The sequence below is a fragment of the Asterias amurensis genome, chromosome 15 (assembly GCF_032118995.1).
Source record: "Asterias amurensis chromosome 15, ASM3211899v1".
Taxonomy (NCBI): Eukaryota; Metazoa; Echinodermata; class Asteroidea; order Forcipulatida; family Asteriidae; genus Asterias; species Asterias amurensis.
Genome location: NC_092662.1, coordinates 6,950,551 through 6,972,283, shown reverse-complemented (window position 1 = coordinate 6,972,283; position 21,733 = coordinate 6,950,551). Strand labels below are relative to the sequence as shown.

The 21,733-nt window shown below is 39.7% G+C and overlaps 2 protein-coding genes and 1 non-coding gene across 4 annotated transcripts; 2 read left to right on the top strand and 1 right to left on the bottom strand.

Moving 5' to 3' along the window:
* The first annotated feature begins 76 nt into the window (after positions 1-76).
* On the top strand, positions 77-13,611 carry LOC139948303 (scavenger receptor cysteine-rich domain-containing group B protein-like). Of its 2 annotated transcripts, none has more exons than XM_071946416.1 (9): positions 77-208; positions 2,543-2,599; positions 5,403-5,522; positions 7,198-7,400; positions 8,476-8,614; positions 9,201-9,512; positions 9,988-10,302; positions 11,137-11,194; positions 11,923-13,611. In XM_071946416.1, the coding sequence occupies exons 1-8, from the start codon at positions 157-159 to the stop codon at positions 11,178-11,180; spliced, it is 1,242 nt and encodes a 413-aa protein (XP_071802517.1). In that variant the 5' UTR covers positions 77-156; the 3' UTR covers positions 11,181-11,194; positions 11,923-13,611. The 2 variants fall into 2 exon arrangements, with proteins under 2 accessions (XP_071802517.1, XP_071802518.1); XM_071946417.1 differs by having other exon boundaries at positions 11,137-11,221.
* Trnas-gga (transfer RNA serine (anticodon GGA)) lies at positions 6,722-6,796 on the bottom strand. Its single transcript has one exon. It is a non-coding gene; the product is annotated as a tRNA-Ser (tRNA).
* A 2,352-nt stretch (positions 13,612-15,963) lies between the features above and the next one.
* Positions 15,964-21,034, top strand: LOC139948390 (D-galactoside-specific lectin-like). The gene is made up of 2 exons (XM_071946531.1): positions 15,964-16,171; positions 20,736-21,034. Exons 1-2 carry the CDS (start codon positions 15,964-15,966, stop codon positions 21,032-21,034), a joined length of 507 nt encoding a protein of 168 aa, XP_071802632.1.
* The last annotated feature ends 699 nt before the right edge of the window (positions 21,035-21,733 follow it).

Here is a 21,733-nt window from a genome sequence, read left to right as displayed (position 1 = left end):
CCCTATACAGCTGAAATCTTGTTTGTTTTGGCAAGACACCAATCATCACGTGGTGACGTGGTAAGACTATGTTCAAAGGGGTTTCTTATAAAAGAAGGTCCGTGCCCAGATCTTTGTAGTATTGCAATAGCCGATTCTTGAATAATAACAATCATCATGATGTCTACTGTTGCTAGTTCGATGCTGCTGTTGAATGCACTTCTTATCGGTGAGTATAGGTTTACGTTTTATAGAATAAAGACTCCCAAGTTGCCGTTGTCACGCCCCCCCCCCTCCCCACCACCACACACTGCACCAAACACAGTCTGTCTACTAGTACCTGTTCGCCGTGCCAAAACTTGCTGGCTGGTGTCCCGCGACGAATTCAAAACGAGGGACAACACCAGGGCCCAAATTCAAGGCTCTGCCTACCGCCGAATTCTGCGCTTACGATCATGATTCCCCGCTTACTTGCAAGCGCCGAATTTCTGCACTGGCCTTGTAAGCGTAGAATGTCTATTAACGCGGATTACGCACGCGCAGAAGCCAAAATTCGCCGCTAACCCGTGAAATACGCTTGCCGTAAGCACAGAATTCCCTGCTTCCGTAAGCGCCGATTCTGTGCTTACGGTAAGCAGAGCCATGAAATTGGGCCATGCAGTGTTTAAAACAAGAGATGTTACTAGGCCCAATTTCATGGCTCTGCTTACCGTAAGGACAGAATCGCCGATTACGGAAGCAAGGGGTTATGTGCTTACGGCAAGCGTATTTCACGGGTGGGAATTTTGGCTTCTGCGCGTGCGTACTCCATGTTACTTCACTTACAACTTTTACAAGGCTAGCGCACTAAGCGGGGAATCGTGATCATAGCGTATAATAATTCGGCGGTAAGCAGAGCCATGAAATTAATTGGCCCTGATTTTATGAGACTTCAGACGTGTGAACAAGTCGTTAAATGTCTGTCTCGGTGGTACCGAAACGGCTCTCTCCTCGTGACGGGCTGCTCACCGCACATCCCATCAGTCTCGCTAGATCGCTACGGGAGAGCCGTTTCGCTAAAATTGTCTGGAAAATTTACGATCCTTGCGTAAAATGTATGAATGTGCTGAACGAATGAGTAAATTCTTACCATGAAACGACACTTCGTTTGACCATCCTTCACTAAAGGTATAGGCATTATATGTCATGCTTATTTTGGTTTTGTTTGCATTGTCTTCGATGTTTAAAGGCAGTGGACACTATTGGTATTTACTCAAAATAATCATTAGCATAAAACCTCACTTGGTAACGAGTAATGGGGAGAAGTTGATAGTATAAAACATTGTGAGAAACGACTCCCTCCGAAGTGACGTAGTTTTCGAGAAAGAAGTATTTTTCCACGAATTTGATTTCGCGACCTCAAGTTTAGAATTTGAGGTCTCGAAATCAAGCATATGAAAGCACACAACTTCGTGTGACAAGGGTGTTTTTTTCTTTCATAGTTATCTCGCAACTCCGATGACCAATTAAGCTCAAATTTTCACAGGTTTGATATTTTACGCATATGTTGAGATACACCAAGTGAGAAGACTGGTCTTTGACAATTACCAATAGTGTCCAGTGTTTTTAAAGAGAACGTACATCTTTCTTTTTTTAACCGTTCAACTATCGTTTTAATTCTTAATAAGTGTAGATTTAACAAATAAAACTCATTTCAATACGTGGTAGATGTTTTGAGATATTGCCGAAAAAAACAGAGGGGTCTAGTCTATGCAGAAAGAATAAACTGGAACACACCATCCGGGAAACGTGTCTGACAGTAACGTTTCTCAATTTGTAGAGTTTGTTCGGAGGGGGGGGGGCTGATATATTTTACCATAACACTATTACTCCATATTGTTCAATGATCCGAAAATGCTTTAAATACCAAAATCTGCTGTACTTTCAACCAATTCAATTTGTATTGCTATCAATCCAAACGTACACCTTCCCCTTGAAGGCACTGGACACCTATGGTAATTGTCAAAGACCAGTCGTCTCACTTGGTGTATCTCAACATACGCATAAAATAACCAACCTGTGAAAATTTGAACTCCATTGGTCGTCGAAGTTGCAAGATAATAGGGAAGAAAAAACAGCATTGTCGTACAGGCTGTGTGCTTTCAGATGCTTGACCTCTCGGGTCTCGAATTCAATTCAAATATTTCAGGGAGAATTTACCTCTTTCTCAATAACTACGTTACTATCAACAGCTCTCCATTGCTTGTTCATGCTTACAATTATTTTGAGTAATAACCAATAGTGTCCAGTGACTTTAAGGATGCAAAAATATGCTACAAACGATCCTAGAGATTTGGATACGTGTATACTTGACGACCGTTGGCAGCGGGATGGTATAAGCTATTTGAATTGTGTGTTTTAGCTCATAGATGTGTACTTCAATTAGTCCTGTTTTGATGTTTTTGTTTTAAAACTGAGCACCTTCATGTCAGAACATAATTAACAAATATAAACAAATAAAATACAAAAAATTAGTGTGTGTAACTTTTCGCCCTTCCTGCTCCTTTTTGTCAATCTTGTTCAGGACTTTCTTTGGCCCATCCAATCAGCGGTGTGGAAACCCAAGGACCATATTCAACAGGTGATGTAGTTTTATGTTACATCTGGTGTTTGTTGTTTCTTTTTTTCTATTTTTCTTTTCACTTTAATTTGTTGACACGGGCGGTTGACCACTGTTGAAAATCTCAATATAGGTTGTTGTTTTTTTTGTATGCTCATTTTTTTATTTTATTTTTTATTTTTTTTATTACTATTTGCAAAACGAGTTCTTCATATCGACCCACTTTACAACCGACGTCATCATCAAAATATAATCTTTGTTTTGTCATTTTGAGAGTCCGTGGTGTGTTATACAGGGTGCGTTCGATTAGCTTCCTGTATGTATACCCCGCGGTGCTCACTCAAGTGAGCCCCTGACAAGAGCTAAACGAACTACCACTCACCGAGTGAGCCACTCCACAAGTAGGGCACTGTGGGCTGACCTGGGTGAGCCCCTGGAATGACGTCAAAAGCTATTCGAACGCACCGGTGTGGCGGTTTCAGTCTTCCGCCGGGTTCAGTTTTCCGGGTGACGTAGTCGGACATATCATCACGTTGATCGAACGGTTTTAGCTTTCCGGCGTGTTCAGTTTTCCGGGTGACCTGTCAGATACCGCCGCGAGTACCCTGGCGAGTACTGTAGTTCTCTCAACAGTGACCCCAAATTGTTTACATTACGATTCTTTTCTGTGTAGTCACATAATCTCTTGCCCCACTCTTTACATGTATTCATGGGTACAATTTTAGGCAGGTCACACTCTGCTTGCATATACAACAACTCATACGATCCACGCGTTTGCCGCTAGTTGTACTCGACTCGTGGACGCCGCCATGACAGCTACCGGAGGGTAACGGACGACTCAATACGGCACTAAAAATGGACTACTTTCGCTTGCTGTGCGCAGGCATCGCATGACGTAATGCTACCGTATTTGGTCATTCGGAAAACTGAACACAGCGGAAAGTTGAAACCGCCACACCGGGGCAGACCGGGGATGACCCAGGTAAACGAACGCACCCACAGTGTAGTGCGAATCAAGGCGGCGCAGCGATTACTCGCATAATTGACTCTCAAACGCTATTGTAATGTGGTGACTTGCGTACAAGGTGACTGTAAAGGTAGCTGAACAGCAGAAATCTGTTTAGAGAAAGATGTTTCTCAATTACCTTTCCCACACAGCGAGCGCGGCCTCGACCCAATCATTCAATTCACCAACAGCATCCGCCGTGAACCTTAATGGTATAGCGCACAAACTGCCCGTAAGTAAATTAGCCCATGAACCGCCTCCGCGAGGCGGTTCATGGGCTGCGTTTTGGTAGACTGGTCCCCTGTATTTATCCGCAAGGATAGAGACAAGTACTTTCTTTTCACAACCAGTGATTTCATTGGATACAATCATTTCATTGGATTAACGTGTAGTGACTTAAGCTATTTATATCTGAGTTTTTCTTGATATCCGAGGTGACGTTTGGAAGCTGCACTAGGGGATTGACCTACAATAAAGGCCAGCCACTGGCGTTATTCACGAGCCTCGAAGTGTGACGTCAGATGTTCAGGCTAGCGTTTTGGTAGTCTTGAAGTCAAGACGGTAATTGTTAAGCGCGGTGTGTAGTTACAGCGCGGTGTAGCTGCGGGGACGATACACACACCCTCGATCCCAGTATGTGTGTGTGAGTCAGTCGCAACTACCTCGCGCTACCTACGACTGTTGCATGTGTAACATCGCACTGTGACTGTTGCATGAAAGGCAGACAAATAGGCAGCGCCTAACGACTTGTAATCAAGTCTAGCGTTTTGGCGGCTGTAACTAGTAACTGTTTAATCGGTTGTCTTGGTCATTGGTTTACACTGATCAGTAACCGAAAGAGTTATTGGTGACATGCAACCCCCAAAACGCACACAGGATAGTGTATACGTGCGGTTTTGTGAGCTATACACCATAAGCTTGTGCGGGCGCCCGCTGATGGTACGTGAGTTGAATGAGCGGCCGCGCTGTGCGTGAAAGTTAAACGAGAAACGTCTTGCTCCAAGGCTATATTTTCACACAAAAATCGAACCCATCCACGTGCAGGGTGCGTTCGATTAGCTTCCCCGGGTCACCCCGGTCTGCCCAAGACGGTACGTTCGAATAGTTTTGACGTCATTCCAGTGGATCCCCCGGGTCAGCCCCAAAGTGCCCTGCTTGTGGAACGGATCACTTGGAGCTTCCCGGGGTGCATGACGTCACCACGAGAGGGTGAGTGATTGTTCGATTAGCTCTTGTCAGGGGCTCACCCGAATGAGCACATGGGGAAGCTAATCGAACGCACCGCAACTATATACCTCTGGCCACAGCCTTCACAAACGGACCCGATTCTAAGCCTTAAAAATGACAATCTATTCACGCATGAATCGTCTCTTATACTATAATGTTTTTATAGTAAAGGTTTGTAGTATTAAACACCATGTAATGATAATCTCTAAATGAATGGGGGTGGTGTTACCACAAACCTTTCGTATTTCCACCATGCAAAGTTTCAAATCCTACTTATAATTCTCTTATTTAATTCTAATGAACGCATGTATTTCAGACGAAATGATCTTGCAGGTAAGTTTTTGAAAACTAGTTATACTTTTTCCGGGTCTAACGATGACACTACGTTTTGTGTTGAAATTATAAGTCACAATGGCGTCGAGACTTTTTAAACTAAATTGTGTTTCTTTTGAACATTCATACAAGGTAATTCGTGAAAGAAAACAAGTTGTCATATAAAAAAAAAACATATTCTTTCATTATTGTTACTATTTATTAAGGGGATTGTTGTTGTAAATTGTATCTAAAAGAGTTTTTATTTATCTTGACTAGGACCACCCTGTAGAAGTAGCCCTTTGGGCATGGAGAGTGGGCTTATACCCGATGAGAGTATAACTGCATCATCATACTATGACGATAATTGGCTTCCGAAGTACGCTCGACTTAATGTTGGTAAGTCGACCACAAATGAAAATTAAACACCAATTCACCAATACCCCAGACAGTTTCGCTATTCCTATTGGCGGATAGCGCGTCACGTGGGGGTGTTTAAACGGTTGATAAAGCTAATAACCGGTTGTTTTCGGATAGCATTTGTGCGGGTATTAACATGCTGTAGTATGTCATTGTGTTTACACTTATAATGAGTCAACAATCGAACGATCGAGTCCACCAACAAAACTCTCCTGTCCAGTACCCTACGAACCTCATATTTAAATTTACAAAATTGTTTGTATCGTGTTGCTTAGAAAGAGTATTAAAGGGAAGGTGCACGTTTGGTAATTGTCAAATACCAGTGCTCTCACTTGGTGTATCCCATCATTAGCATAAAATAACAAGCCTGTAAAAATTTGGGCTCAATTGGTCATCAAAGTTGCCAGAAAATGATGAACGAAAAAACACCCTTGTTGGACGAATTTGTGTGCTTTCAGATAAAGAATAAAAGACTTCTAGCTAGAAGTCTTTTATTATTTAATGAGAGAAATTACCTCTTTCTCATAAAACTACGTTACTTCAGAGGGAGTCGTTTCCCTCAACGTTTTATACTATCAACAGCTCTCCAATGCTCGTTACCAAGTCAGTTTTTAAGTTAATATTTATTTTGAGTAATTACCAAACGTGTACCTTCTCTTTCAATCTAAATAAAATCATCTCTCTACTTGTAGTTTTCAGAGTTATCTCAAAAGTCGTAACTTTCAAGGCTCTGTCATAATATGATGAACCTTTTACAAGTGTTATCAGCATACTCTATTCGTTCGACAAGCGAATTCCCTAATGACTTTAAAGGAACACGTTGCCTTGGATCGGGCGAGTTGGTCTATAAAAAGCGTAATTGTGACCGTTTGTTATACAATGCATATGGTTGGAAAGATGCTTTAAAAGTAGAATACAATGATCCACACAAATTCGCCTCGAAATTGCGTGGTTTTCCTTTTCACTTTGCGACCATTTATCGGAGTCAAAAATGTGACTCCCATAAATTGCCGACCATGTTAGTCGACGAGGTAAAAGGAAAACTGTGCAATTTCGAGTCGTGTTTGTGTGGATCATTGTATTAATTAGTTTTTTTTTTTTTTTTACCCATACACCGATGTGTGTTAGCACTGTATACCCAGTACTTTCCCGAGTCCTGTGAAAAAATATCACAGGCATGTTACTCGGGTGGGATTCGAACCCACGACCCCTGCAATTCCAGAGCAGTGTCTTACCAACCAGACTACCGAGGCCGCCCGGCAGCTAGAGGCAGTTCGAATCCTATGTTTTGGCAGCGGGTACCGCAACGATATATGGATCATTGTATTCTACTTTTACAACATCTTTCTACCAAATTCATTTGATTAAAAACGGTTAAAAAAGCTTTTCAAAGACCAACTCGACCGATCCAAGGCAACGTGTTCCTTTAAAAATAGACAATAAACAGATTACGGGCCTTTTAACCACCAGATCAAATAGTGGCTAACTAATTAAAAAAACAGTTAAGTTTTCAGTCATACTGGGGGCTGGGTGATTTCAAAACGACCCAACACACACGACTGCCTTCCTGTCATTTCACTCAAATGGGTTCGTTATTGACTTGTTATACTTGTAGTTATTGTCCATAATATGTACTTGTGTTTTTATTTACAAGAAAACGGAGGCAACAACTTTTGGATTCCCAGGCCAGTAGCAGACTCGTGGATTCAAGTTGATCTTGGACTACCACGTCCAGTTGTCACGGGCTTGATAGCACAGGGTGAAACAACTAAATATATATCAACGTTCAGCGTCAAGTACAGCGACGACGCAGAAAGCTGGACAGATTTAAAAGATGCAGACGGAGACACGATACAAGTAAGAAACATTATCCTTCTAAATTCTGTGGCTGAGTCCATTGATCTTCTTAACATAACAATCGAGGTATCAAAATAAAGAGTGCACTTCAACTTCAGTTGTTGAACAGTTTTCGGGCAACATTTAGCTACTTTTGTATGCTAATTTTGTATCGTAAAAAGGTGTCGTCTACTTGTCATAATTGAGTATTCGACGAGATGGATATTTAGCATGCTATATAGTTTAAACACCTATTCATAAATACCTCAGACAGTTTCGCTATTCCGATTGGTGGAGAGCGCGTCACGTGGGTGTGTATAAACCTTTGTTTATGACCAATAAAAAGTGTTGAAACATGGGCGTGACACGCGAACTTGCACCTGTGCTTATAAGGCCGTGTCCGAAACGACGACTTCGGCTACAGCTACGTCTAGATCAGCGCATCTACCAGTGTTGAAGAATAGGCAGATGCGCGCGATCTAGCCGTAGCTGTTGCCGAAGTCGCCGTTTCGGACACGGCCTTGGACAGTTTATTCATTCCTATTGGTAGAGAGCAACGGACTGGACATGCCTTATAAGGAGTTGTTTACCCGATGGCGGCGGTGGGCCTTACCATTTCATAGCTGGAGGGTGTTGTGTTGAAAGAAATCATTGAACAATTGAAATGTTTGCATTTATTTTACTTTTTGACCAAAAGTGTTGATGTTTTTCGTCGAGGTAAATTATCAAGGACCAGTCCTCGGCGGGTTTAAACCAATAGTTGAAAACCGAACCAACACACTTTGATTCCCCTATTCAGATCTGTCATTCGGTCATTCGAAATTAAATTCGGTATACTGATTAATTAATTATGGCTATTTGCAACACAAATACTAGTTCAAAGTCCCAGTTTTGCGAATTGTGTGCATTGATGTACGTCTAATTGACGTTCACTTTGGAACTTTAGATGTAATTCCACAAAGCTGTATAATCAATGTATTCATACAGGGAATACAATGACACGTGGGCTACAACTTCCGATAAAACGTTTTGCAGGATCGCAAGGAGCGTACACTCATTCACAATATCTCCAAACCATTCAATTTGATTACTTTAGTTCAATGGCAATGTCGCTGGTGGACAACAAGTGAGCGTGAATTTCCCGTTAGTACTGCGTACAAGATTTCTCCGAGTACTGCCACTCACTTGGAGCTATACTTGGCCTCGCCTGGATATTGAAGTCCTTGGGTGTAGAGGTAAGGCTCAAAAGATATTTTAATTTGCATTTTTTATAACTGCATGCTTATAATAAGTAAGTAAAGAATTGTGGCAAATCCTAGTGTCCAGATAGATTGGATAGAACGTTACAGAATTGGTAAGAAACAAAAATCGTGAAGATCACAGATTTACGTAACACTTACATGGTCTAATGATGATGACAGTAGAAAACATCCCTTGAAATATTTCTGTCTGAAATTTCATATTAATTGAGGAGAAAATTAGATTATGTATTTAATACATAATCTAATTTCGCGTTTGGAGTTTATCACCCAATGAGCGTTTGGTTCATTTTTGTTTTGGCATCGATGCAATGCAAAATTTGAAATCTTATTTCACTATTCTCTCGTGACCCAGATGGCCGATCGATCTCAAACTTTTACAGGTTTGTCAGTTTATGTATATGGTGGATTACATAAAGCGCTTACACTGCCAGCAACTTTTTTGTTAGCAAAAAACAATTCTGTAACGTTCCTTTGATATAAACAGGCAAACACAATTATGTGTAAGTATATAAACATAAAGAACAGTCATTGATTGCAATTCTATTCTGTTTTATTGAAGACGGTATCGTCCGATTAGTGGGAGGTGATGACGCACTAAGTGGTCGAGTCGAGATTTACCATGACGATGGTTGGGGTGCAGTTTGTGATACCAACTGGGACTTCAAGGATGCTACTACTGTATGCAGGCAGCTCGGATTCCTAGAAGCAAGCGAGGCTAAGATCGGATCATACTTTGGAGCGACAGAATTTCCCATCGTGATGGATCGAGTCGCCTGTAAAGGAACGGAGTCTTATCTATCCGACTGTGCATTTGTTTGTAGGGATGGCAATCAAACTTGTAACAATACAGCTGGAGTTGTCTGTAAACCAAGTAAGGAATTGCAGATTGTTTCTTGTGACAATGTCATTAAATCTCTGTATTCATTTTCACGTACTGTTCCTTCCATTTCTGTGACGTTTCTTGTATTTTTGGAGACTAATGTTGTATTTTGAGAAGAACTTGATAAATGTAATGAGACAGATAAGGTGTACACAAAATGAGGAATATAGTATTAAGTTTATGTTGGCTGAATACTAAAACTAATCTTTTTTGAAATGTTGTACACATCACAATAAGAGATAGCACTGTAATCATATTGAAGGGTTAGTTGGTAATGATTTCAAAGTGGCGAATATTAGATGACTGAAAGTTTGGTTTGACTGATGTTTGGTTTTTGATTTCGCAGATTTGACAACTGCCGAAAAAGAAATTAAATGTTCAGCATTTCAGTTTAGTTGTTTTATTCAGGAATTGTTGTTGCCAATCATGATGATTTTAATTGTTTTTATGTATAATATAATTATAGATGTTATCCGGTTGGTTGGAGGTGGAAACAAGACAAGTAGTGGACGGGTTGAGCTGTACGAGAAAGACTACTGGGGCACAATCTGCGATACAGACTGGGATATCATCGATGCTGGTGTCGTCTGCCGACAGCTAGGCTTCTCTGGTGCCAAGGAGGCAAAGACCGGTTCTTACTTTGGCGAACCAGAGGGCCCTATGTACATGCAAGGGGTTTCGTGTGATGGTTCCGAGGCCAAGATCACCGACTGCCCGTCGCATTGCTGGGATGCGCCGAAGTGTAACAGCACAGAAACTGCTGGAGTCGTCTGTCTTCGAGGTAGCCTCAAATCTTAAGTTTGAGAACAAAGTTAACCCCTTGTGAAACAGTTACAATATTGTATCTCCATAATGAGACTAAGCCATCCTAGTCAGTGGTGCAAGGAAGCCTGGTGGTTCATAGCCTTGTCCAAAGGCCCGCTCTGATTTCACCACGTAGCGTTGGACGACGAACTGCATTAGATGCATGTACTGGCTCGGTACTGGGCATTTGATATACTATACTTAATACCGTGGGGTCGAAGGATGGTTTTCGAGGTTTTTCAACCTCGTACAAACGAAGCCGCAACAGATCCTTGTTCCTACTGTAAACAAGTCAGATTGTGGGCGGAGTTGCTCATGATTCGGCTTCGTTGTACGAGGTTGAAAAACCTCGAAAAACCACGCTTCGACCCCACGGTATCAAGTACTATACCCAGTACCGTGCCAGTACATGTATCATGCAGTACGTCGTCCAACAGAGCGGGCCGGTGCTTGCGTAAAAAGCCTTGGACAAGGCTAGGTGGTTCCATTAGCGAAGGATAATGAGCATACGGTTACAATAATGCTTTTCAAACCAATCGGGTTCTATACAAACAACAGCTTTTCAGTACGAACTCAAAAATTCACGAGGGACGACCGATCTCATAATGTAAAATAGCGTGGATACCTCCCCCTTTGACTGCGTCAAAAGTATATAATAGGAAATACAGTGTGATTTAGTTTTTACCAAACAAGTATTACACAATATTCCGGAATATGTTTTGTTCGTCAATTTATGTTTTTACTTTCATTTACATTTTCTCTTGAATGTTTATTAAGTTATCCTTTGTTCTTACACATTATTTTCTTTCAGGACATATGGAATCTGAGATTGGGGAGACTCCGGACTTGCAGTAGATCTGCTATCAAGTGTAAGATTCTTTGAATATTGAATGAATGTGAGTGCTTGGTCGCAGATTTTGAACTTTTTCTGTGACGTCACCCTGAAGTTGTTGAAAGTGTAGATTATTTTTACGGATCTACATTTAACTGTAGATTCGTTAACATAATCTACAGTTGAGTGTAAATTCATAACAAACTTAAGTAAATTGTTCAACTAGAAAACTACTGTCTTTCCAAACTGAAAGATAGCATGCAGTGCAACATGATTTAGAACATACACCTTTATTGTTAAGTACACATCTTTAAGGCTAGAAATAACTTCAGTGCCTGCTGGGTTGGTGCTATTATTCAATATCCAAAGATAATCCAAACATAATGTAAGAGATTTTAACCATTTATTGGGCACAATGTCCCACACCGTTATGTCCGAAAAGGTTTGTTGAACACAGTGTTTCATCCGAACTTGTTTATCGAATACCATGTGTTTGACTCGTCATAAGTCTCGTGGTATCTGAACCATTTCAGAGTCAGCTTGATCCGAAAATTACCTGTCAAAATAGCGGGTCAAACTGACGCATACATGTAATCACAGTTAAAAAAAACTTCTTTTTTTTTTACCAGTTTCCGGGTCAGAGGTTGACCGTCAGAAATTTGTAAAGAGCGGCCCCTAGGACCCGAAGTTTTTAGAATGTTGTTGGATAAGCCCAGCCAGATAGCACACAATTCAACATGTGTATTTTATTTTGTTTGCTTACAGATACTACACAAGGCGTGTCATGGATGACTTTCGTCTAACAAGGCAGCGCTACCGAAAAGCTAGCTTTTATTAGTAATGAACATTGACGTAGAATTATAGTTTTAACGTTTTAATGAGTTAGTTTCAAATAATCCTTTTTTCATCTCTTTGCTCTATACAGCTGTGACGGAAAAAGTTTTGCAAAAACATAATGCATGTAATGATAAAATAATCATCATAATCATCATACGTTTCAGACTTGTTTGTCTCATCTGTAGTGATAAAACTTAATAATATATTAACTAAATACTTTGACAACTATTTTGGCTAATTTCTTTGCATTTTTGGGTCAACTGACGCCCCCTCCTCACACACGAAATTATAAGGGGTATGTTTGGACACTTTTCCAAAAGACATTGGAAACATGAAATATATATTATATATATAAAAACTAAAAAAAAAAAAAAACGGGCAGATCTCCGGCATCCGCGTTTGTGTTTAAAGAATGGTACGTAAAGAAACAAATTTAACACTTAATTGTTATTTGTAATCCCATGGTGGTTCATATAGGTTTTCTCGGTCAGTTTCGGCAATTGAGATTGAGTCAACTTCATTATTGATTCATGAACTTTGCAACAACAAAAAGCCGTCTACAACTCAATTTTCCAAACTGTAGCCCAAGAGCCTTCTAAATGCCAACATAAATGGACCACTTTGCTTGAATTTTCCCCACAATGGAATGAGGTTCACCAAATTCATTTTAGGATTACTAAAGACCCTAAGCTGCAATATTTTCAATATTAATTATTTTATTTTCTCATCCCAACAAACACCTTTCTCTGCAAAATCAAAAAGAATAACTCGGACAGTAGTTTATTTTGTAATGAAGAGCGTGAGAAGATGCTTCCGCTCTTTTGGGACTGCATTAAGGGTTAACCTTTTTTTGTAATCATCTTAATTCCTCATCTTATAATCCAGTGACTTTGAACTGTAAAGACATTTGTTTTGGTTCATTACCAGGGAAAGAGCTCATCTCCTTTTTTTATTTTTTTGGCGAAAAGGTTTAAGTAATAAATAAGTGTAAAGAAGTGCCTATTCTGTCAATTACTGCGTTTAAAGGCAGTGGACACTATTGGTAATTACTCAAATTAATTATCATCAAAAAACATTTCTTGATTACGAGTAATAGGGAGAGGTTGATAGTATAAAACATTATGAGAAACCGCTCCCTCTGAAGTGACGTAGTTTACGAGAAAGAAGTAGTTTTCCACGAATTTGATTTCGAGACCTCAAGTTTAGAATTTGAGGTCTCGAAATCGAGCATCAGAAAGCACACAACTTCGCATGACAAGGGTGTTTTTCTTTCACATCTATCTCGCAACTTCGACGACCGATTGAGCTACTATTTTCACAGGTTTGTTATTTTATGCATATGTTGAGATACACCAACTGTGAAGACTAGTCTTGGACAATTACCAATAGTGTCCAGTGTCTTTAAACCTCTTCAGTCCCCTGCACCGCCCGAGATTGCTGAAGATAGTTAGTTTCCAAGATTCTTGCAGTAAATTACTATTTATAATCGTGGTTCAAACTTCAATGGAGAGCCAAGGCTTATTATTTATGTTCAATTTGTGCCAGTTTCGGTAGTATTTTGTTCAGAATAAAAAAAATCCCTAAGGGCTAATACGTGTGCCTTTTTGTTAAACAGGATACCGGTAATTTGTATGGCAATTACTTGTTTTATTTCATTAGGTTAAAATGAACACAGTAGCTTGTTAAGGCATTTATCTGGCTCCAAGCTCACACTGATAAATTGCTGTGACAATTTTATCACCATAGATGTATGAAATTTTCATTTATGTTTACAAATGAGCGTTTGGTTGGGTAAGAGCTAAATTATTTCATTATCATTACCGTCGACATGGAACAAGTCAACTGTGAAGAGGGAAATAATAATGATCTATAAACAACTTGATGGATTGACCATCGCGTAATGACTACGTAGGTTTTGTTATGTTAATATTGTTTTTCTAAAAACACGATCAAGCTAGCGAGGTTTCCTGCTACCGCATGTTACAGTGTTTCGCTTTAGGCGGCTGATGGGTGGGGTCCATTAAAAGGTTAAGGCTGGGTCACACCAAAGTAGTTTTTAAAAACTTCCGAACTCGTCCTAGAAGAAAATTATGAAACGGGTTTGGTCTGGATAGAAGGTATAGCTTGTGTATAATGTGATCCTAGTCAGTTAAACTCTACTAGTGAGTTGGGTCTGCATGATGTGAATGGGATGAGAGTGTTACACACACTGTGTGCACACGTACTTTCAAAATGACGGAATTCATTGTGACGCCTGAATGAGCATGACATGTCACATTGGTTTGGTTCGTTTGTTTTAATCAAATGGTGTTTGAAGCTTCGCATGGTGTTCAGAATAAGAAGTAAAAATATATATACTAAAATTTACTATCAAATAGTAAAACTTGCGGGTACAGCCATTGTATAATATATCTTTTGCGGGAGTGTTGGCCTTGAAAAGAGTCGGTGTGGGAGGAGCCAACACTCTCTCAAAAACATACATTAAACATGGTTGTAACCCGCAAGTTTACTATTTAGTATTTATAGTTACTTCTTATTTTTAACCAAAATAATTCCCTTTTTTCAACCTCTCAAATTTATCAATGCGACCAATGCTCTGATTTCTTGGAAAACAGCTCGTTTTGTCCGCAAAAAGCCATATGGGGACAACTCTTTTTAGAGTGAAAGACGCAGGTACTTTCAACTCGATTTAGAGTGAAGTTTGTTCCAATTTCACTCAAAAAGAGTTAAAAATATTGACTTTCACTTTTTTTCAACTGACACCACTCGGACTAGAGAGTGAAAGTTCCACTCTTTTACATTAAGTATGTAGTTGGGTGCTCCCCTTCTCCAAATGATGTGAAAGAAATAACATTCCTTGGAATCTCTCAATGGTAAAATGTTGCCTATACATTGTGGTATAGGGTTTTTCCTGTGCCAACATGCATACATAGATACACATATGGCGCCATTTGATTTAGACCACAGCGCTTTCGCATTGCAAATAGTACAGACAAAAAGGAACAAAGAGCAGTTGACAGGTAAAACTACTTGGGACAAAGATATGTTTTAAATGATTTGCTAAAAAAAAATAGGCAGTGATTTTGAGGTGCGTATGGTGATGGGAAGATGGTTCCACAGTCCTGGAGCGGCTAAAGACAATGATTGTTATGCAGCGGAATGAAGAGAATTGCTGCAACTATAAACTGTGCGCTACTACGGAGCACGGGAAGGGACAGTGGTAAGAAAAAAGTACACAGAGGCTAATTCGTTCGCACGGTTTTGTAAACCGTTTGGACGAGTAAATAAATCCGTTCGCACGGTTTAGTAATCCGTTCGAACGAATTAATAATCCCTTGTAACGGTTTAGTAAACCGTTCGAACGGTTAAAGCCATTGGACCACTTCGGTACAGAAAAAAAAATAAAAGTTCACAGATTTACAAATAAATAACAGGGTTTACAGAAGGTAGTGGTGAAAGAATTCTCTTTAAATATTATTCCTTTTTGAGAAAACAGTAAAACAATATCAATTCTCGATATCGAGAATTACGGATTTATTTTAAACACATGTCATGACACGGCGAAACAAGGGTGGGTTTTCCCGTTATTTTCTCCCGACTCCGATGACCGATTGAGCCTAAATTTTCACAGGTTTGTTATTTGATATAGAAGTTGTGATAACGAAGTGTGGGCCTTGGACAATACTGTTTACCGAAAGGGTCCAATAAGTAGTCCGAAAGGGTCCAATAAGGCTATTAGTAGTCCGTTCGAACTAATTAGCAATCCGTTCAACAATGGATATAACTCGAGTTTCCCTTCTTGCGCCTTTGGCGCTCCATATTTTTCGGTTGCAACAAACAATTTGAGCACAGTGCTGCTATGACGATCAAGACCGTAACGACGATTTGAAATGTTAATAAGTGTATCGCTGTATCGCTTTCGGTTATAAACGCTGATCTAAACGGGGGAAAGGGAGAACATTGTGAGCCATGGCGGGCGAAGCAATGTACACCCAACGCGCACTCATTCTACTTACTTTGGAAGTCGGTTTCTTACAAGTTGTAAACAGTGAATCCTGCAGCGTGATGATGTCGGTGGATGCTGGCCAAGATGGTCATCTACTCAGACAGCAAACAATGTCAGCATTCAGAGCAACTTGCCGTAAAGACAAGAAGAATAAACCAACGGCAGTCACTTGTAAGTAAAACTTATTATTCATAGAAAACTAATTTTGTGAGTGTTTAAAACTCTCAAAAGAGATGGAGTAGGCCTACCAAACCGTTAGCTTGGTTTGATGAACAAAAACATTGAGATATACAAAATGCTATTTCTTTAATATAGATTTTCTCTGTCAATTTCGAAAAATGAGCAGCCAATTTAACCACCAGCCTATTCTCGCGCGATATCGAATGCTACTGAAAAGGGTAATTCGATTTCGTTAATAGTCAAATGTAATGTTGCGTCATTCGACTTAACAAAATAGTCTGTCAATTTAACAATTCATCAAAGCAGCATTCAAATTCGCAGACGCTTCTTGAGGCGTGTGTGTCACGAAAAAGAATGATGATACGCGTAAGGAATGCTAAAGAAATTTGACTCAACTCAAAACGAAATTGAATTGCCGAATTCTGAATTTGAAACGCAGTAACAACTGGAGAGGCAAAACAGCTTTAATTCGAACGCATGAAGTGAAATTGACTGCTCATTTGCCGAATTTGACCGAGAAAACCTAAACAAAATGCTATTCTATTAAAGCTGTTTTGCCTCTCCAGTTGTTACTGCGTTTCAAATTCAGAATTCGGCCATTCAATTTCGTTTTGAGTCGAGTCAAAATCCTTTAGCACTTTGTTCAATTTAGCGTATCGTCATTCTTTTTCGTGACACACATGCCTCAAGAAGCGTCAGCGAATTTGAATGCTGCTTTGATGAATTGTTAAATTGAATTATTGTTTGTTTAAAGGCAGTGGACACTATTGGTAATTGTCAAAGACTAGCCTTTACAGTTGGTGAATCTCAACATACACATAAAATTACAAACCTGTTAAAATTTGAGCTCAATCGGTCATCGAACTTGCGAGATAATAATGGAAGAAAAAAAACCTTGTCTCACGAAGTTGTGTGCATTTTGATGGTTGATTTCGAGACCTCAAATTCTAAACTTGAGGTCTCGAAATCAAATTCGTAGAAAATTACTTCTTTCTCGACAACTATGTTACTTCAGAGGGAGCCGTTTCTAACAATGTTTTATACCATCAACCTATCCCCATTACTTATCACCAAGTAAGGTTTTATGGCAAAAATTATTTTGAGTAATTACTAATAGTGTCCACTGCCTTTAAATCGAATGACGCAACATTACAATTGACTAGTCATAAAACGAAATCGAATTACCCTTTTTAGTAGCATTCGATTTCGCGCGAAATAGAATAGCTTGGTGGTTAAATTGGCTGCTCATTTGCCGAAATTGACCGAGAAAACCTATACTTACATTATTGCCACTTGAACCACAAACTCTCTCTTTTTGACAGCTTTCCCAATACTGAAGTATCATTGTCAATAAAAAGTGTTACGCTGGAAAACACACCATGGAAATTACTTGAAAGTGACCACATAACCAAACTTTTAGTGAAAAAAAAAGAAGAAAGAAAAGAAACGGTCAATCGAAAAAAAAAACGGCAGCTCTTCAAAATTATTACTTTTTGCTCAGGCCAAACGTGCTTTCTACCTATAGCTTGGAGTGGGCAAACGGTGGCACACTAAATACCTATCTGAGCGCCCCCCCCCGACCCTCAGTGACCGTTTGGGTTTGACTGTGGGCAATATAAAAGTTAAAGGGACACACCGGCCAAATTGGGCTATTTGGGCTACAAAATAGACTAAGAAATGAATTCAGCAGTCTTCCAGGAATTAAGAAGAACAGTCCATAAAAAAAATCATCAAATTTGGCCGTTTTTGAGCATTTTAAAACAAAAACTTAGGTCGCGTACTTAAGTGGTACAAACAATCACGTGACCTTCCGGGCTAGTTTTAATTCCTGCCGTCAAAAAGTAACTTACCAAACCAAATTTAAATCTTTTTTTTTACAAAATTATTAACGAGTAATTGACGAAAAAGATCATGTATTCAAGTTATCGCTACAAAATGTTAATAATGGTGAAAAATCTAACGTAAGATTCGCATTCAAAGAGTCCGTATAACGGAAGCTTGTTGTATAGCCCACGGCGTGGAGCAATTAGAACGTAAGCCTCGGGGCATTATACCATACCGCGCATGCCGTGTCTCGTGGGGGGCTGGAGGTGTAATTCCAGGCGCTATGAACTCCAAGCTTGCGGGTCTCGCCGTGAGCTTGGGAGGGGTTGGGAGTACATGTTTGTCATCGTGGGTTTGTCAGTCGGTACACCTCGTGTCGAATCCGCTATTTCTTATGATCGCAACGTTCCAATATTATGCTCTGTTTTGTTTCATGGCTCCTAATTTTATTTTGCTAGGAGTTTTCAGGTAACAATAAAAAAAGATTGATGATGTCCAATAGTATAAATACCGCATTTTGTTTTATTGACAGTGTTATTGTGTGAGTAGATTTAAAAATGTTTTATGAAGAAGAAAAAAGGGATTAAAAAAACCGGAGCCCCCGATCGAAAAAAGAACAGTTGAATAATAATTTTGTACAAAAGGTTGAAAAAAAAGGTTCAACAAAATTCTCTCGAAGCATAATTTTGTCAACAAATATTTTTTAATTCTGTGAACGAAGTGTTATTTTGAGATTGTTGCGGTATTATTTGGTTACGTTCCAAGCTACGCAGCTACTCAGCTACGCTTGCGTTCCTTCAAGTTACGCTATAATATCAAAAGGTACGTTTTCAAGCCGAGTCAAGCTACGCTTACGTTCCATATGCAGCTATGTTTACGTTGCAAGATATCAAGCTACGGTTACATTCCAAGTTTTTGCTTACGTTCCTTCTCAAGTTATGCTGTAATTACAAAAGGTATGCTTTCAATCCTTAGTCAAGTTACGCATACCTTCCATACGCAGCTACGTTTACGTTCCAAGATACCTAGCTACGCTTACGTTCCAAGATATGCTTACGTTCCAAAACATAAGGTTACGAAGCTACACAGCTTCTCAGCTATGCTTACATTACAAGATACTCTTACGTTCTCAAGTTATGCTGTAATTACAAAAGGTATGCTTTCAATCCTTAGTCAAGTTACGCATTCCTTCCATACGCAGCTACGTTTACATTCCAAGATACCTAGCTACGCTTACCTTCCAAGATATGCTTACGTTCCAAAACATAAGGTTACGAAGCTACACAGCTTCTCAGCTATGCTTACATTACAAGATACTCTTACGTTTCGTCAAGTTACGCTATAATAACAAAAGGTACGCTTTCAATCCTGAGTCAAGTTACGCTTACGTTCCATACACAGCTACGTTTACGTTCCAAGATATCCAGCTACGCTTACCTTCCAAGATATGACGTTCCAAGATACGCCTACATTCCAAGTTTTTGCTTACGTTCCTTCTCAAGTTACGCTATATTTACAAAAGGTACGCTTCAATACTGAGTCAAGTTACGCTTACGCTCCGGACGCAGCTATGTTTACGTTCCAAGATACCTAGCTACGCTTACGTTTAAAGATATGCTTACGTTCCAAAAGATATGGTTACGTTCCAAGCTACGCAGCTACTATACAATCCATATACATTTTTTAGATTTGTTACGCTATAATAAAAAAAATTACGCTTTCAATCCCGAGCCGAGCTAGGCTTACGTTTCAAGATTTGCAACTACGCTTACGTTTCAAAATACATTCTCACAAGGACGTTTTTGAATCCCTCACGATTCCCTCCCCCTCCCCTCCCGACCCCCACCCCCCGAGATTACAAAATGTTTCACTGTGAATAACAGGGCCCATTTATCTGTCAGTTTCATCTGTTTAGCAATAAATACTGCTTACAAAATTTCTTTCTGTTCAAAAACTTAGTTGGGCACACGCCACAAGTTCACATCATTTCAATTTTTAAAATTTGGCTGGTTTCTGCTATGCAATACTATTTTGTGCTAAGCAAATTTCTGTGCCTCTGTAGGCGCCTACAGGCATTGAATGGGTCCTGGCACGTCGGTACTCCTAGAACTATTTCGGTTTCAGCCGGACGAAACTGAAATAGTTCTAGGAGTAGCACGTCGGGGTCATGATTGTACGCCACGATCGCATTCCAAACTGCATCATGCCTTTGCACTGCAGTAGTATGCCTAGTTTGTGCCAGGAATGCTTTATTTACTTGTCACTGTCCCATCATTTTCTGGGTTAGTTTTTTGTGTTCTTTTTAACGATCTTTGGATGTACGTCGAAGCACGACTACCTCCACCGTCGAAGGATTTGCCTGATCCGTATAATATGTTGGTTGTTTATAATTTATGGATAGACTGGATCCTTATGCTGCGTCGTAGTAAAATGTGCTATAAACAAAGCACCAGTCTACTTACAACATTGTGCGACAATGTCACGAAGATTTGACAGTTGCAACGGCTGGAAACACGTACACGCTGGCCTTTTGCCGCTTTTGGGTTTTTTAATCCGTTTTCGCTAATTACGTGACATTTTGATGATTTTATTTTACAGCAACCATCTATAAAAACATAATTGATGATTCTACAGCCCTAAATTGCGTAAACGGTGAGCCGGTGTGTCCCTTTAAATTTGTAATCTATTCTAACCTTTAAAAAACCTGTGTTTCTTTCTGTTTAAAACGCAGTTCAAAAGCTTGAATGTGAGAAAGATAACTTCGCTATCAACTGTGGAGACGATGAGACCATCAGTGTAAAGTGGGCCCTCTACGGTTTCGATGCTGACAGTACCCATCGTTGTTTCTTCAGTGCAGGCCACTGTGCAGCAAATGATGAAGCCACGTCGCTTGAGAAAGTGAAGACCGAATGCCAGGGGAAACGACAATGCTCTTTCACCCCGAATAATGTGTGGTATGGACGAGACCCATGTGCACGTGTCGGGAAGTACCTCAACGTCACGTATACATGCCTGCATGAAAGCGTTTGAATAACCATACAGCATGGGCACTTTCGGGAATAAAATCCATCTAATTAAAAAAGTTTGGTACTTTAAAATCAGCTTAAAGCATACTGCTAATACCTATAGACCAGATTGCCTATACCGTACCGATTAATTTCAACTCTGGGAAATACCCATCTATCATTCGACTTCGGTTCTTACTTGCTCTATGGTTCAATATTGCATCGGCTCTTATACATGAAAGGTATTTGACAGCAGTTCTACAGTATAAACTATTCCATAGTTTGAATCGGCAAAGACAAGTATTTGAGATCAGTTAAAGACTTTATTACACTTTGAATCGGCAAGATACAGAAAGACAATTTGGAACATTGGCGGAATTAGTTTACAAACGAATCTGTAAGATTTATGTGTTTATTTTGTGGAGTGTTGAGCATGGCCAATCGGTCTAGTATCAGTCTCGATGTTTCGTGCTGTCGGCAGCAGAGTGCAGTTTCTAGTGTTAAAGGATTTGGGTACCTTTTCAAAATGTCCATAGATTTACATTAAACTTACAGGGTTTGAAGATAATGATAGTGGAAAGCTTCCCTTCAATAATTACTTACAGAGGTGCTGTAGTTTTTGAGAAATGAGTAAAACAATGTCATGAAAATTCGTTTGTATATTATTAAAATAATTTTCGTCTCATGAGACGAAAATTATTTTCATGACATTGTTTAACTCATT